The sequence below is a fragment of the Equus przewalskii genome, chromosome 3 (genome assembly GCF_037783145.1).
Source record: "Equus przewalskii isolate Varuska chromosome 3, EquPr2, whole genome shotgun sequence".
Lineage (NCBI taxonomy): Eukaryota > Metazoa > Chordata > Mammalia > Perissodactyla > Equidae > Equus > Equus przewalskii.
The window spans coordinates 105,604,117-105,622,343 of NC_091833.1; the positions used below are offsets into that span (position 1 = coordinate 105,604,117).

The 18,227-nt window shown below is 34.5% G+C and overlaps 1 protein-coding gene across 8 annotated transcripts in view; it reads left to right on the forward strand.

Moving 5' to 3' along the window:
- Positions 1-18,227, forward strand: part of LCORL (ligand dependent nuclear receptor corepressor like) — a 152,421-nt gene that overhangs the window by 42,641 nt on the left and 91,553 nt on the right. For 5 of the 8 annotated variants that reach the window (XM_070613090.1, XM_070613096.1, XM_070613092.1 and 2 more), the window contains exons 3-4: positions 6,172-6,251; positions 7,187-7,316. In XM_070613090.1, the coding sequence (XP_070469191.1) occupies positions 6,172-6,251; positions 7,187-7,316 (210 nt within the window). Of the gene's footprint in view, positions 1-1,087; positions 1,150-6,171; positions 6,252-7,186; positions 7,317-18,227 lie in introns of those variants that run through there. The other 3 variants (XM_070613091.1, XM_070613093.1, XM_070613094.1) reach the window with 2 other exon arrangements.

Genomic DNA, 18,227 nt, shown 5'->3' on the forward strand with positions numbered 1-18,227 from the left:
AATAGTATGTTTTAGAGCAGTTTTAAATTTACAGAAAAATGGAGTAGAAAGTGCAGAGAGTTCCCATATACCCCATCTTTCTCCCTCCTTTAGGTTCCCCTATGTTAACATCTTTGGTGGTTGTGGTACATTTGCTACAATTGATGAACCAATATTGATACATTATTAACTAAAGCCCATAGTTTACGTTAGGGTCACTGTGTGTTGTGCAGTTATATGGGTTTTGCCAAATGCACAGTGTCATGTGTCTGCCATTACAGTATCGTACTCAATAGCTTTACTGCCCTAAAAATCCTCTGTATTCCACCTTTTCACCCTTCTCCCATATCTCCAACCCATGTCAAACACTGATCTTTTTACCATCTCTGTAGTTGTTTCTTTTCTAGAATGTCATATAATTGGAACCATACAGTGTGTAGCTTTTTTAGACTCACTTCTTTCACTGAGCAGTATGCATTTAAAGTTCCTTTAAGTCTTTTCATGGCTTCACAGCTCACTTCTTTTTATTTTTGAATAATACTGCCTTGTATGTATGTACCACTGTTTGCTTATCCATTTACCTATTTGAAAGACACCTAGGTCACTTCCCAGTTTTGACAATTATGAATAGAACTGGTATAAACATTTGTGTGCAAGTTTTTGCATGGACATAAATTTTCAACTCATTTGGGTAAATACCTAGGAGCAATTATATGGAAGGACTGTGTTTAGCTTTGTAAGAAACTGCCAGACTGTTTTCACAAGTGGCTGTACTACAGTAGTCTCCCCTTATCCATGGGGGCTACATTCTAAGACCCTCAGTGGATGCCTGAAACTGCGGATAGTACCAAGCCCTATCTGTACTGTGTTTTTTCCTATACATACCTCTGATAAAGTTTAACTTATAAATTAGTGAGAGACTAACAATTACTAATAAAATAGAAAAGTTATAACAATATACTGTAATAAAAGTTACGTGAATGTGGTCTCTCTCAAAATATCTTATTGTGCTTTTCTCACCCTTCTTGGGATGATGTGAGGTGATAAAATGCCTATGTGATGAGATGAAGTGAAGTGAATGACTATTGTGACGTAATGTTAGGCTACTATTAACTTTCTGACAATATGTCATGAGGAGGATCATCTGCCTCTGGACACGGTTGACCACAGGTAAATGAAACTATGGAAAGTGAAATCACAGATAAGGGGGGATTACTGTATTTTGCATTTCCACCAGCAGTTTATTTAAGTTCCTGTTGCTTCACAACCTCACCAGCTTTCGATATGGTCAGTGTTTTGGACTTTAACCATTCTAATAGGTATTTAGTGGTATCTCATTGTCTTAATTTGCAGTTCTTTAATAACATATGATATTGAACATCTTTTCATATGCTTATTTGCTATCTGCAAATCTTCTTGGGTGAGGTGTCTGTTGAGGCAGGTTTTGGTATTTGGGTAATGATGGAACCGTAGAATGAGTGAGGACGTATTTCCTATGCTTCAGTTTCCTGGACCAAATTGTTGAGAAACGATCTGGGCTGGCGCTTTCTGTTTTGGAAAGTGATTAATTACTGATTTAATTTAATTATTAGATATAGTCCTATTATGGTGATCTACTTTTTTCTTGTGTGAGATTTGGTAGATGTGTCTTTCAAGGAATTCATCCATTTCATCTGAAGTTATCAAATTTGTAGGCAACTAATGTTGTTCCTAATATTCTTTTATTGTCTTTGTAATGTTCATAGGATCAGTGGTGATGGCCCATCTTTCATGTCTGATATTAGAAATTTACTTTTTCTCCTTCTTTTTTTTTTTTTGCTTAGCTTGGCTAGAGGTTTATCAGTTTTATTGATCTATAAAGAATCAGGTGATACTAGCTTTTAAAAGGGCATAGAATATAAACTGGAAGGATATGGTGCAAAATGTTAATCATTATCTCTGAATGATGAGATTACAAATAGTTTTTCTTTTCTCCTTTGTACTTTTCCTATATAGTTAATATGTAGTTTCATAATGGAAAATTATGTTTTGAATAACATTGCCCACTGTTGGGTATCTTTCTTCAAAATCAACATAGTTATAACTACTTTTTCATGACTTTCATGAACCATCTGGTTCAATATTCTCTTTTTTTCACTTTTCATTGGGCTTTGTCTTTGGAAACTCCAACTTTATTTCCTATTATTAAAGGGTATTGAAGAGAATAAAAACAATCAAAAGGAGTGTGATTATTTAGAAGAAAATGAAAGTAACGTCTATTGGACTTGTTAGATGTTTTGCCTATGTTTTTTAATTTAATTTTTACTGCAGCCTTAAGATGCAGTTATTATTATCCTCATTTTACAGATGAGGAAATTGAAGTTCAGAGAACTTTACTTGCCCAAGGCCACATCTAGTATGTGGAAAGCCCATGGTTCAATACCAAGGCTCTCTAATTTCAAAATCTGTTATTTTTCTAAGATAGATTACGTAAAATATTTGGAGCTAGACTTTGACCACAAGAATATATATCAATGGTGGAAAGGTTGGTCGTTGACAGTCGTTTACTATCAGTTTTCCTTATGCCATTTCCTTTTATTACTAATGCTATTTCTACAACCAGAGGCTCTCACAATTAGAATATACAACTATGTACTGGGGGGCTTTGGGGAGAAGGAAAAAAAAAAGATTGGCAACAGATGTTAGCGCAGGTGCCAATCTTTAAAAAAAAAAATAATGCTATTTCTATTAGGTATATAACTTGACCCTTTTTGAGCTTATACTCATGTTTTAAAATTTCAAAATGAGAGAGCTTATTTTAAAGAGAAATATCTGATTCATTGTCAAATTTTGTTTGAGAGAGAAAATGAATGTATTTTGGTGTAGCATTTGTTTAATTTTTATGACATGAAGTGATAACCTGGACAGAGGGAGAAATCTGCCCAAGAGTTGATTTTTAAAAATCTGTTTTCCCATATATAAAAAATTGTTCCCACCATCATTTATTTGGAGTCAAAATAAAAAATTGCCATAGAAAGAGTAATTATTAAATATTTGTAAATGAAATCATAAATTTTGAATGCAGCAAAATTTAATGGCATTTATATAATGATTGATTATTTACTGCCATTTATTTAACTATGTAGGTATTTATTTTAATTAACATTTCCTTAGAGAACTTCTGAAATAAATAAAATAAGTGATGATAATCTCAACATGCCCAATTTTATCTTATAACTGGTACTTGTTTTAATTAATTCAAAGTTGTTGTCCCTTGAGTCAACATATTTATCATTGAAACCTCATGAAACCTTACCACCATTTTAAAAAGTACCCTTTTTCCAGGCCTACCAGCTGTTTTTCATAAATCCCAATGCTAGATTCCTTTCATATTCTCTATTCATAAAGTCATAATAAAAAAGCAGCAAGATTTCCTTGACCTATCAAAATTATATGATATTTGGCATATGAGTTAAGTTTTTGCTACAATCTTGGAGTGTAACAAACAGCTCTTCAATCTAGTGCATGCTTATGGGTGATCTGATACTGGACTCCAGGCTGTGGTTGAGGATCACATCTCCTCATGACTCCAGGTCCCACACTGAAAGAGTGCTGGCTGTAAGGGGCAAGTTCTTCCCATGCTGGATAGTAGAAGTTAAGGGAACTGGAGGAACTCACCATGCCTTTTAAAGCCTCAGCTTGGAATGGTATACTGCCGCTTCTCCCATAATCATTCCATTGCTCAACAAGCTCTACCTCCCTAGTAAGAGACCCTGCATGACCCTGCATTCAGGACTGTGAATGTATGATTCTGTTCTAGTGATGGGGTAAAAGGCTAAAATAAATATAAACCTACATAGCTACAGTTCTAGGTTTTTAATTGGATAGATTGCTTAAACTTTTTCTTTTGTCAAGTTGTTTACAAAAAGTGACCAGTTTTCTTAAGCAGATATTAAAATTATCTGTCTTCTGCAAACAAACCTTATTAAATACATGTGTGATGGTACAGACTTTAAAAAATAATGACTGGTGGGGGCCAGCCCACTGGCATAGTGGTTGGGTTTGCCTGCTCTGCTGTGGCAGCCCAGGATTCACAGGTTCAGATCCCCGGCGTGGACCTACACACACCACTCATTAAGCCGTGCTGTGGTGGCAGGTGGCATCCCACATACAAAATAGAGGAAGATTGGCACAGATGTTAGTGACAATCTTCCTCAAGCGAAAAGAGGAGGATTGGCAGTGGATGTTAGCTCAGGGCATATCTTCCTCACCAAAATACTACTACTACTACTAATAATAATAATAATGACTGGTGATTTTACCTTATTAGTAATTAGGCTTTCCATGGTGTTTTGTAGTTTAGAAAGTAGTTTTACATTTTTTCATTTGATCCACAAATAAGTTAGGTGATGAGGAAATTGAAACAAAAACTTTGTGGCTTGGCAAGATTACAACTAGTAAATTCCATCTCATATTTTTGGAGACTTCAGATCCAGTTATCTTTCCATGACCCCATACTGGATCTCGTATGCCTATTACTTACCCTTTCCAGGTTTAGATACATCTTAGGAATATTTCTGGACCACTGCCAAAATCAAAAGGAGGTATCAGTACACTCTTTATACTCTGACAAATTATTTTATCTTCTATTCTGACCAGAATAACTGGATTGATGCAAGAGTATCCTCGGACCTGATCCTCGCTAGTATATATTCATTATCATTTCAAAAAGGATAAACTTATTTTCTGTGTAGTTTAGCAGAAACAAGTATTCAACTTCCTTATGTATTTCAAAAGTATGAGAGAAAATTACTGTGGTACACCAGTACTTTTCAAATTAGTCCCAGTGTAGCTGCCTCAGATGATAATGGTTTTATGTATTTGAGGTTCTGCATTTGAATTTATTTGGGAAAAGAAATCAAGGAGAGTTTCTGCCCACAAAGATTAAGTTTGAAAAATCACTGTCTATACCAGGTATAGTTAGGATGACAGTGTTATTATACCTTCAGAAAATTCCTTCAATAGAAAATGTTTGTTTTCCAGAAACACTCTAATGTTACAATAGTTTTATAAGGAACATTTTTACGGAAAAAAAACCCATGTTTTGTCTTTTGTTTGCCTGCTTTTTACTCTTAACTCTTGCAGCAAAGCCTTTAAACAACACAATGAAAAATCTAATCTGACTTTTTAGCTACAGATTTCTACTTTTTTCTCTCGCTCTCTCTCTCTTTTTTTTTTGGTGAGGAAGATTGGCCCTGAGCTAACATCTGTTGCCAGTCTTCCTCTTTATGCTTGAGGAAGATTGAAATTGAGCTAACATCTGTGCCAATCTTCCTCTATTTTATTGCGGGACATGGCCACAGCATGGCTTGATGAGCAGTGTGTAGGTCTGTACCCAAGATCCAAACCTGTGAAGCCCAGGCTGCCAAAGCAGAGTGAACCACTACTCTACTGAGGAGGCCCCTCTGCATTTTTCTTGGACAGCATTCCATTTTCTCAAATCTGTGGGCTTTTCTGGCACTTTTTTCCATTTCTCTGTTTTGTGTTGTCTTTCACAATGTGCAAAAGTTATTCTTGGGGCTGGCCCCGTGGCATAGTGGTTTAGTTTGATGTGTTCTGCTTCAGTGGCCCAGGTTCATGGGTTCAGATCCCAGGTGCAGACCTACACCGCTCGTCAAGCCATGCTGTGGAAGCAACCCATGTACAAAATAAAGGAGGACTGGCACAGATGCTAGCTTAGGGCCCCTCTTCCTCCAGCAGAAAAAGAGGAAGATTGGCAACAGATTTTAGCTCAGGGCCAGTCTTCCTCACCAAACCCCGCCCCCCCCAAAATCAAAACCAAAACCAGGTTTTTCCTTTCTTCTCCATATCTCCATATTTGTTCTGATTTCTTTCATAGTGAAAATAACAATAAAATTAGTAGATGATGATAAATTGAATCTTTCAGGAGGCTAGGTGATGCTTAAAACCCTATTGTTGGGAAGTTAATTTATAACCAATTCATTGTTCTTGCTAATAGTGCAAAATTACTCTCCTTACAGCCTTCTCTGTTTATTTCTTTCTAAATATCATCAGTTTAATTTTAAAGTTAGGCCTTTTCCCCTACTGTTAGTAGTTAGTTTTTTTTATATGAACCATTGCTGTGGAGAGTGGTAATTTTATTTGTTTTAATAAAGTTAGTGTATTTAATGAATATTTTTCCCTCTTTTAAAGACTGTGAACCAGAAGAGCTGACTGACTGGTCTATGGATGAAAAATGTTCATTTTGTAACCTACAGAGAGAAGCAGTCAGTGTAAGTTTTAGTGCTATGAAATTATTTTTAAACTAATTGCACAATTGTAACACAGTTCTTTTTTGTTTTTTTTAACTTAATTTGTTCTGCAAGTTTGTGACTTACAGTGGAAACTTAAATACTTGATTTTGGTAATAAGAAGAATATTTTGAAGTCTTATGTTAGAAGTCAAACATTTAGCTTAACCTGCAGATAAAAAAATCCCCAAACACTCATCTGTTTTGCTTATTTCACATTTCTTTCTTATAGCTCCCTGACTTATGAAGTTCAGGTCAGATCTGTTTTATATTTAGGTAGACAAGGGTGAGCTTGGAGGCCTAGTTTGATCTAAGACCACCCTACAGTCTGATTTCTTAGGAATCAGTGGTTGGAGGATAATGTGGTAGCACTTTTTAGCCTTTCACTTTCTCTTGAAGTCTTTTGGATATCATAATTATCTCCTATTGTAAATGATTATGTAAGTGTCTATTGTAAACAGGGCATAATCTATGCAAGCAGCATCTTCTTGTATGGTGGGAAGTCCTAATTCCTTATGCACTGTTGTGAGACGGTCTAAGAAGAAATGAGAACTTGAGAACCTGTACCCATTTTGGTCAGATTAGTGGGTGAACATATCTACTTTGTTGTTAAAACTCTCCGAAGGTATTACATTATTGGCATGCTATATAGTGAATTTATTCAGCAGTGTATTTATCTGTTCTTACCCCCTTTTTGACTATAGTTTTGCTGAGGAATAAGGCTAATTTGACCCTCTGTCAGAGCTAAATTTCTTTTTTTCTGACTGCTGTCCCACATTTTATGTTCTCTCTATATAATTTGATATATTTAAAAGGTAGAACAAATGAGCATTTAGAGAATTTATTTTTTTTGCCATTTTAATGGAATCCTATGTTTAAATAAAATGGTTTTTTTATGTTGTTTTCTTATACTTTTAGGATTGTCTACCATCTCTTGATTCTTCACAGTCAACACCAACAGAGGAACTATCATCTCAGGGCCAGTCCAACACTGAAAAGATTGAATGCCAAGCAGAAAGTTACCTAAATGCACTCTTTCGAAAGAAAGGTAATATTGGTATACTTTGTCATTTAAAATTTGCGACAGATCTAAAATGTTTGAATTTTTCTCACACACACGTTTTTTGTATGTCAATCTCTATTTCATTCTTGATTCTTTCTTTCTTTATTCTTAATTTTTCTTCATATTTTAGGGACATTAGGATTCTTAGTCACTGTAGAGCTAGTGTTCTATTTGGCATTCCTTTTCACCATTCTATTTTCAGGTCTCTCCCAGACTTTATCAGACATTCTCCTTGTCTACTATAGGCAGGGGAGGAGATTTTTTTTTATGCTCCTGCTCTTATTTTGCTGCTTTTCTCAAGACTTCAAACGTTCTTTCATGTTCAATAATTGATACATATATATATTATATTGCAAAGCTATCTTTAGAAATGTAACGGTTAAATCATTGATCAGCCAGGTCAGAGTAAATTTGCTGGCTTGGGATTTCAGTTTCTTTGGTAGCTTGAATAGACTTACTTGACATTAAAATGTCAACGTTCCTTTTGCTTCCTATCTGTCTAAACTGTGTAAACTAAATGAGGCTTGTTCCCCTTGTTCCCTTACTTGGTACACATGTATCAGGCAGAATTTGTTTTTATATCTTAGTTACTTGGGAAAAATATAGAAATATAGAACCTTCCATTTTTTGTTCTTGGCCACTTCTGCAGTAGTAGAGTGTCTTAATCTTTCTCAGATAGACCTTTGGAGTAAGTCATGGTTTGGGGGGAATGGGAGGTAGGAGAGGGGATCATACCTCCCAGCTTCCAGAGATTGAGAAAAAGATTACTGTATTCTCATCTACTCCTCTTTGGAATTAAGTAACATTGGGTATTTTCTATTAAATTGGTAACTTCAGGTTTTAATCAATAATGTTGAAAATAGTCGTCACTTTTGGGAAAGGAGGCTTTTTTAGCCTTAAATGTTATGAGTTCTTTTATGTTGAAATATGAGAATCCTCTGATTAGAAGAATCATTAGTATATTAAATGACCTAAAGTTAAGAACTGTATTTTTTTTAAGTGTAGGGAACTGAAAATCTTGTCCTGTGTGTTAACTGAAGTACTTAGTGTTGAGAAATTGGCATTGTCTTTAAAAAACAAATTCGTTTTTCAAATTTTTTGATATGAACTAAAATTAAAAATATTTAACATGCTTCATTTAAGAATTTTATAACATTAATTTAGAAAATTTTATTCTGCCAATATATTTACATTTATAAGAAGAATTATGCTATCAGATTTATATCACTAAGAGAACTGGAGGAAATGTACACATTTATAACATGTACATGTTGTTTCACTCACCTTGGAACTTGTTACTCAGTCTGTTTTTCCTTTGAGTAATTTGTAATGGTAGTAGCTAGAATTATCAATAATAGTGGTCTTTAATTTTTGATAGTATGGAGTTAACCTGTGCTCCATTGCCCTATTAAGAGTAATCAGTAAAAACTTGGTACTATTTCAGCTGATTCAAGCATCTGGTTCTTCAAGAGATCTCCTACCAATGGTTGGGTGAGTGTTCATGGATATTTAGTGACCTCCGTTTGGAGATTTCTTGGTTTTCTTCAAGATCTTTGAAAGATCACTTAGTTTTTAAATGAAAGATTCTTACTAGTATTTTTGCTTTACTTCAGGTCTTACCTTTGTTAATTCCTTTATGTGTAGTCCATCATCACTTTCCAGATTTAATTAATACAAGGATTTTTCTACTTGTTCACTTGGGTTTCTTTTTGTTGTTTGTTTTTGAATTTTCTTTGAATAAAATCATTTTAGAGATTTCTAGTATGGTCTGACTAGGATGAGGCTAGAAAATAATAACAATATCTTTTAAATGGTCTTAACTCCATTATTTATTTAGTTCTATTAACTCTACATTGAAGTAAAGGCAAAAAATGTGTTTTTAAAGACAGGAAATACTTCTCAGTCTTTGGAGTAGCCAATAAAATGTTGATAAAGCATCTTGTTGGTGAAGCTCTTATTTGATTCCTAAAAATTTCCAAGCTCAGCCATTTTTAGAAATTCTGGAAATTAGTAACATTAGTGTAATAAAGTAACAACAGATACTTTAAATCTGTTGCTTAGTTTGAGGAATATATGCATGTTGATCATCTTGCCAAAACATAAGGAAATCTTTTAATATCCTTATTGTAGCTTGTATATTATCTTTCCTGACTGTGGTTTTGGGAAGGATGATAATGATAAATGTAAGCTATTATTATTGAGACCTCACTACTTAGGATAATAATGATTGATGTCATCAATTATGATTGAGCATTAAATTCTTTATATGCCTTATCTCATTCAATCCCAAAACAATGTTAAGAAGTAGGTACTGCTATCACTTTAAACAGGTAGACAATGAAGCAGAGAGAAGTTAGGTAACGTATCTTTTCAGTTCTCTGTTAGGAACATTTGAGTCCTTGGAAGAGTTTAGAAAAGGTGAAAGATGTTCTGTGTGAGGAGCACCTAGATTCTTTTAAGTACTAAGTGGGAAAACCCTTCCTGTTCTCTACTACTTAGCAGCCTAGGATTAGAATTACAGTCATGGACCGCATGTGTGACGGTGGTCCCATAAGATTAGTATCATATAACCTAGGTGTGTAGTAGGCTGTACCATCTAGGTTTGTATAAGTACACTCTATGATGTTTGCACAGGGAGGAACTCACCTAATAATGCGTTTCTCAGAATGCGTCCTCATCATTAAGTGATTGCAAGATTGTTTAAATTGAATTAAGCAGACTAGAGAGGACCTATGAAGAATGCTCTATATTTCTTGTAGGTTTCCATTTTTCCTTTGTATGAACTATGAACAGTTTTAGTGATTGGTTCCCTTATAGTGTTTAATGATAGATAGATCCAAGGAAACATTACTTAAACTAGATACACTTCAGGCAATTTCTTGTAATTAGAAGCTGGTCAGAAATATTCTTTCAGGGTTGAATAAATAGAATCAGGGGGAGGCATTATGTAGTACAGAGTTGAACTTTCACAAGTTTTGTATATTTTTTACTTTAGAAATTTTTCAAAATTGAATTCCTTTTAGAGGTTAACCCTAAAATTGTTTAAAGTCCTGGAGTAGAATGAAAGCTCGATGATAGCAGGGATTTTGTTTTGTTAATTGCAAGATCCTCAGTATCTGGAATGGTACTTGTTACATCTTAGGTCTTCAGTAAATATTTCTTGAATGAATGAATGAGTACCAAGATAAATTGTCTAAATATCTTCCAGTTTCCCTACATACTCAATGGTCTTATTACTTCATTTGTTCCATTCGAAGAAGGAAATTATTTAGCGTGTACATAGAGTTTACCTTTCCCTTCTTTATGCTTAAGTTTATTACTGTGTATAGTTTGCATATCAGTCAGTTTATTTTTGAAATGGGGATAGACATAGGCATATAGATATAAAATGCCTTTTCCAAAGTTATCCCTATGAGATATAAACTAAATTATTTTGACTTTTAGCTTCACATTATCTGATCACCTAGAGCAGTGTTAAATCACTGGCTTACAATTCAGGAAGATGTCTCATCTTTTATTTTTAAATTAAAGAAGGCCTTGACTAAATTGGACAGATAGTATGCACATAGTAGCTGAGTGAATCATACTGCTAAATATATAATAAAATGAAACCTTCCTTCATCAAACTATGTTTTTCTTGCTTTATCTTTTACCCCCCCACTCAGATTTAGCATTCATCTAACTACTATTCTGGTCTTTTCAAAGACCTTCTTGATGTATTTGATGCAGTTAGTCAATTCATACTTCTTGGTGATCTCAAATACTCTGTAGCTGGTATATTCAACACTCTGGTCTCACAGTTACTTGACCTCTAAATTTCCCATGATCTTTTCTTCCATTCCACTCCAGCCACCTTTTCCCAAGATCATCCCTAGACCTTTGCCACCTCCCAAATCTAATTCCAACCATCCCTTACTCTGACTACCATTTTATTCTAATACTCATTCCGATATTTTTTTAACTTCATTGCAACCTCCAGTCTGTTGACCACACCATTTTTCACTTTTGATTGTCTCCTCATGACTTCACTTCTTTCCTTACTCAGCTCAGATACAGTGCTTGATCACTGTGATCATCTTTCATATAAAACCTTAATTCCCTTGCCTCTCTCTTCCTTTGTCATATTTGCTAGTCAGAACCTTATCTGTGTTTTAATCCAATTCCTCATTTATTACACACTTACCCTGGAACAGCTGAACTTTTCTAGAGTAAAATACCCAATCATGCTCACTTCCCAGTTTCCTCTCTTCCGGGTGGTTGTTTTATATCTCTCTCCTCAAACTTCCAACAACTAAAAATCACCCTTCTGTTTTGTGGCACAGTCATCTTCTGATGTAGTATATAATTTATGTATTTCTTTTATTTATTATTGTCTTTCTCCTTCTGGGAGAATATATGCCCCATGGGAAATTGGATTTTTGTATTTTTGTTGACTAATATATCTGAAGCAGCTGACACACAGATGTTTAGTAAATATTTGTTATTGTCTATACTTTTGCCATCTTCCCTTCTCAGCTCTCCTTTTCTTTTCAACCCATGCCAATTAGACTTTCTTTCCTTCTACTCTACTAAAATTGTTTTATCAATTTCATTGGTAATTTCATCTTGTACTGTTCAAAGGAAAGTTATCAGTTCTCGTCTTATTCAACCTTTCAGCATCATTTGATAGCATTGATCACGTCCTTATCCTGGTTTCTAGAAAGTTATATTCTTATAATTTTTTTCCCCTTTCTCACAAATTGCTTCTTTTACTCCTTGCCGATTTTCATCTTCTTGATGAAAATGACTGTTAAATGTTGAAGAGACCTAGGAAGTTAGTCCTCAGCTGTGTTCTCTTTTTGATATACCATCACTTACTTGAGGGCCTCATTTCATCCTATGGCTTCAATTAGGTGTGTGCTGATGACACCTGAATATTGTATCTAATCTTAACCTTTCCTCTAGCTTTACCCTCTTATATCTAACTGCCTACTTGATAGTCTCCACCAGAATATCTAATAGACATCACAGAATGACCTACTTAAACAGAACACTTGATTTTATTCCTCCAAAACCTTTCCCTGCCCCAGCCTTTCACATCTTAATGAAAGATATCCCTCTTGACCTGGTAGGTCAAGGCCCAAAAGCTAGGAGCCGTTCTTGATTTCTCAGTGCCCTTCATTCCCACATCCCACCTATCATCAAGTCCCATTGGCTCTACCTTCGAAATTTATTCTAAATCTGACCAGGCCTTGTTATTTTCATTCCTCTGGCATATACTGTTAAAGAGCCTCCTAACTGGTCTCCTCCTTCTACTTTTCCCTTTTTTACCAATTCATTTTTCTACGCAGAAGGCAAGATGATGTTTTTTAAAAATGTGACTCACAGCTGCAATATGCAAGACCTTTACAATAAATCTTTGGTGAGTCCTTGCAGGTGATAAGCAAGTACCAGTATTCTAAGATGTTCTAGGAATCAGCCAGAAATACTGAAAATATAGATGATTTTAAATTCCTTTCAGAAATGTGTAGTCATTGAATTAATCTTTCAGTGGTTTTGCATAACCCCAATAACTTTGAGGACATGATTTAAATTTGGGGAAGCATGACTCTCTTCCATTTATCATTATATGATTCTTTAGGAGTTTGTCTAAATTATTTCATCTCATATTCTAATTCAGTTGAACAAATATAGTCTGGTAGGTGAGAGGGAAGACTTGATTTTCAGAAGAGAGAGAATTCTGTTTGGGGCCCTACTTTTTGAATTACTGTCCATCCTTGGGTAATATTTCTTTGCTATGCTCTGTCTGTGACATGGCAGATAGTGAAACTAGTCTGTATTCAGATAGATTATTTGTAGCAATCTATCATGCCATTCAAAATAATTCATAATGAGAGCACTAAATAGGAAAAAGCACTTTCTGTGGAATAATGGAAGAACCAATATATGCTATATAACTGTTTGGTATTAACTTATCCTTTTTTAAAAAAAAACCTTTTTATGATATTTTCCTGGTTTTCTTGAGTAAGTCATGAACTCATGAACTGTCATCACCTATATATTCTTTTATAGAATACTTTTAATTTAGTTCTTTCTTTCCCTAAGTATGACTTTCCTTGAAGCAAGACTAGCATGTGGGCTTTATAAAAGATATTTCTCACCCATGATTAGTGAAGGTCATTCATTCAACAAAGATCCATTCAGCCTCCTTCTACGTGCCAGGTACCATTTCAGTGAACAAAAGACCACATCTCTCTCCTCATGGACTTTTATGTTCTAGTGCTGGGAGGCAGACAAGAAACAAATTATATTTGTGGCTGAATGTGTGTGCACATGTGCACACACACACACATCCCTCACATACGTGTGGATATATATGAAAAAAGAGGAAAAAATATATACATGTAGGTGCTGTGGAGATAGATTAGGAGAGGAGCATAGAGAATGCCAGAATAGAGGTGGTGCTCACAATTTTATAAAGGATAGTCAAATGACATTTGAGCAAAGATGTAAAAAAAACTTAAGATGGCAAACTACAGAGATCCTAGGGGAAATACATTTCAAGAGTTAAAAATAATATGAGTTTTGGGGCCAGCCCAGTGGTGTAGTGGTTAAGTTTGTGCACTCTGCTTTGGTGGCCTGGGGTTGCAGGTTCGGATCCCAGGTGCGGACCAAGCACCACTCATCAAACCACGCTGTGGCAGTATCCCCCATATAAAATAGAGGGAGATTGGCACAGATGTTAGCTCAGCAACAATCTTCCTCACCAAAAGAAAGAAAAAAAGATAATATGAGTTTTGAAAAATTACAGATCAGGCATATGGTAGGTGATTGCCACTCCCATTCCTCAGTTTTACAGATTATTTTCCTTTTAAGGCTAACTAAAATTACAGCATTTTAAAGCAGGTAGGAGATTTAGAAATTGTCTCTGTTCCTTTATATACAAAGTGATAACAGTTAAATAACTTGACCAATGATCATGCACTATAATGTGGATAAATAATGAAATAACGAAAGATAATTAGTTATTGCCAGTAGTGCTTAGTAAAATAATCAAATAAGGCATTTTTAAAAAGTTTAATTAATGGATTATAAAGTTGCCCAAGTGAAGTTTGATGATGAGAAAAGAGATGGAGGCTTTGGCTCCTGTTGCTGTTTGGTGGTAAGCAATGTTAAGCCAGAGAACTGGTGAAGTAGGAAACAAGTGAATTAAACACCATGTCTGAATCCGTGGAACTAGCTTTGAACTATCAGCTGAAGCTGTAGAAAAGCAAAGGGATTTTTTTTTAAAAAAACTAAAAATGAATGAACTATTCAGTTCCTGGTCACCCAAGACTTTGCTTGCAGTTTCATCTTTTCATATGAGGAGTCTTTTCATATCATGATCAAATTAATTTGTAACAACTGTCACTTTATCTGCACTATCTAAAATTTCTTTTAAAGATTTCATGTCAGGTATTTGTGACTCCTTTATCTTTGACTAATGATGAACATCAAGTTGAAAGATTTTCTCAGTCATAAACACTTCACTATATGATGTTAGCAGTTAATATTTTCACTCTCAGCTTCGTTAAATCCAGCGTCCTTAGCAAGATGTAAGACTTTTTGCTTTACAGTCAACATTTCCTTTACCTCCTGGAAGTTAAAAAATATGCTAGGTTCTTTCATACTCCATTCATTGTTTGTTGTGAAACTTTTTACGAAGCCTGATTGACCTAGAGTTTCTTTCTATCAAAATTCTTTCATAAATCCTACATCTGGAAGTGTCAAATTCATCAGCATGCCACAGCAGATATATCATCACCAAATATGCCTTAAAGTGTGAAAAATAAAAATCTGTATCATGTGAGCATCTATCTTCTGTTCTCCTTGGTCAGAAGGGAGATAAATTAATTTATTGTTCTTTTAATACTTCTTAGTTTCTGCATGCCTCCTGTACTATAAAGCATTTCTACAAATAGTGTGATTCTCATGTTTAAAAGATGTGTGTTTCGTAATACATAATAATGTATGAGATTGTAGATGTTAAGTGATGTATACTGTACTTTTGGGCTATTTAAGAGATTTTTAAGAATAATTTTGATTTGACAAAATGATTTTTACCTTCCTTTGTCAATTCTAAATATTATTCTGTTGTATTCCCTTAAAAGTGTTGATTTTAGTAGATTTTTAACCCCTTTGAGACAAAGAATATCTTAATAATTTTCATATATTCAGTTCCTTATAAACACTTCTTATTTATTTTTTGAATAGAGTTTTGGTCCAAGACACAAAACAAAAACATCAAAGACACTCTTCAACATGTGATATATATTTGCCGCTCAATTTATATATAATTAAATTATGCACTTTAGGTATAAAATGATGGAAAAATAGAATATTTACAAAACACATCTTCATACACACTACATACATGTGTGTGGTTTTGGAACAACATGGCTCAGCTGCCTAACAAGTTTTAGGATACCATACAGCAGTAAGGTCCAGGAGTACTGCCAAGTGGTCAAGCAAGTACAAGAGGAGCCTACTCAAAAGATGATGCAAAAGCAGTTTCCTGGTCAGCATTCACCTTCTCACTTGCTGTATATTCAGATGTTTTAAAATTTTGCTCTATGAAGTATGTTTCTAAGATGGGTTTGGGTTTTGTTTTGTTTTTGTGAGAACTGATGTTTACACATTCATTCAGTTCCCCTGCCACAAACTGTGTGTGTATGTGTGTGTGTTCGATGCTATGAAAATAGAGGTTTGGTTTTTTCAAATTTCTTGGGAAATCTATGTCTTAGAGATCTCCTTTCTGTTTTTTCTTTTTAAATTTTCAAGTTCTTCACAGTATTTTAAATTGTTTTAATTAAACCACAACATGTGTTAGTTTGTATACTTAAAAACAGTAGTTATTTCTGTAATTGTGTACCTAAAAACAGCAAGTTGTTAGATGACATTAGAGTAAAAACAACTATGACATTTCTCTTGCCTACTGTTTTTTTTTAAAGCATACATATAGATAATTTTCATTGCCCTTTTAAATAATGCATCTAAAACTCTAATCCAGAATTCTTAAAAATATATTTCCTCCTGGTATCTTAGCTGTGTAAGACTTGAAACTGACCGTAGTCTGCCTGCAAATTTAAGACAGCCCAACATACTAATTGGGTAGTTTTAGAATCTCAAGATCAGGACCTTTTAAGGAAAAAAAGAAAACTTTTAATGGTCAGAGAAATTAGCCAAGGACTGAAATATTTCCTGTTTCCAGAATTGAAATAAAAAGGGAGAGGTGGAGTGTGTTTCTGGTCAGTTGTTTTTTTACAGATAATTTCCTCCATTTATTGTAGTTTTATGGATCATAAACTCTAATATAGGAAACACCTGAGTTATAAGCCAGCCACTCTATCAGTCTACCATCTCAACTTATAAAAAGGTGAAGTTCTCTCGTCTTGATTTTGAGTCTGATGTTTTCAGTTTCTTATTCTCACATAAAGATCTTTTTTTAAGTGCAATTTTTGATGTTGTTAAAGATTGGTACCTGAGCTAAGATCTGTTGCCAATCTCCTTTTTTTTTCTTTCTTCTCCCCAAAGCCCCCCAGTACCTAATTGTATATTCTAGTTGTAGGAAGTGGAGTGCATGAACTTAACCACTTGGCCATGGGGCTGGCCCCTAAATGCAATTTTTATAGAAATAGCACTTTGTTAAACATGCTCTAACACATGAAGTTTCCTCTCTATCTCATTTAATATGATATCGTTATAATTCTGTTTCAAAGAGTTACCTTATTGTCTATGGCTCTTTGGAACCTCAGTGCCTGATAATTCTTTCTGAGTTTCTCCTACTAAGGTATAAGGAATCTAGGATTCTGGGAGAGAGTTTGATCAAATACTGTTCCTGTGAAATGTGACAAATTAGTTTTATAAATTACCATCTTACCATTTTTACCTTACGTATAATTATGAACTGTCAGTAACACTTTGCTATTGGCTAGTTGTACATTATATCCACAGCCTGTTCAGATTGTTTTATAAAGTTTATCTGTTAATTAGAACTCAGTGGATTTGTTACTGTACTAAGTAACAATCATCCCTTGCCTTTGTCCGTATGCATTTATATTTTTATGGGTGTGTGTTTTTCCTCCTTGAAGTGTTGTGAGTGAAGTCTTCTAAAATGTTTCTATCCTCAGTAGAAGGGGCAAAGCATAAGTTTTACCATTGAACAGAAATAGATTCAAATCTCACCCCACCATATATTAATTATGTGGTTCTGACGAACTACTTATACCCTTTCTGTGACTTAGTTTTCTCATCTGCAGAAGGGGCATAATAATTGTAGATGCTTATACTCTAGATGTTGTCTACCCTCACCCACCAAAAAAATAGTTTTATTAAAACAGAAGATATTTGTTTAGGTTTTAGTGTTTAGACCTTGATAGGTATGGTATGTATTCAGTAGTAGCTTCTGGTGGAAAAAGAATATGGGCTGAGTCAAACCTAGATGTGCGCTTGCTGTTTGTTTCCATTAAATAGATGTGATGTTGGGCAAATTGCTTAACTTGGTGATTTTCTATCCTTGTGAAGATTACTGTAATTAATATAAATTAATGTAATGAAACATCCAGCTTAGTGCCATATTTATAATAGGTGTCCAGTGAAGAGTAACTCCATAGTGGATTGCAGTAATTTTTTGTTTATATATGAGAACACTAGGCACTGGTATAAAAATGACCTGCTCTAGTCATAGTATGGCACAGTAGCTAAAAGGTCCGGTTTTAGATTATACCTGAGTCGTAGTCCTGGCTTTACTACATGTTTAGCCTTGTATGACCATGGGCAAACTTTTTCACCTCCTTAAGACTACTTTCCTTTTCTATTGAATGGGAATAATTCTAGCTTTCTCAAGAGGATTATTGTGATGCTTAGAAGATATAATGC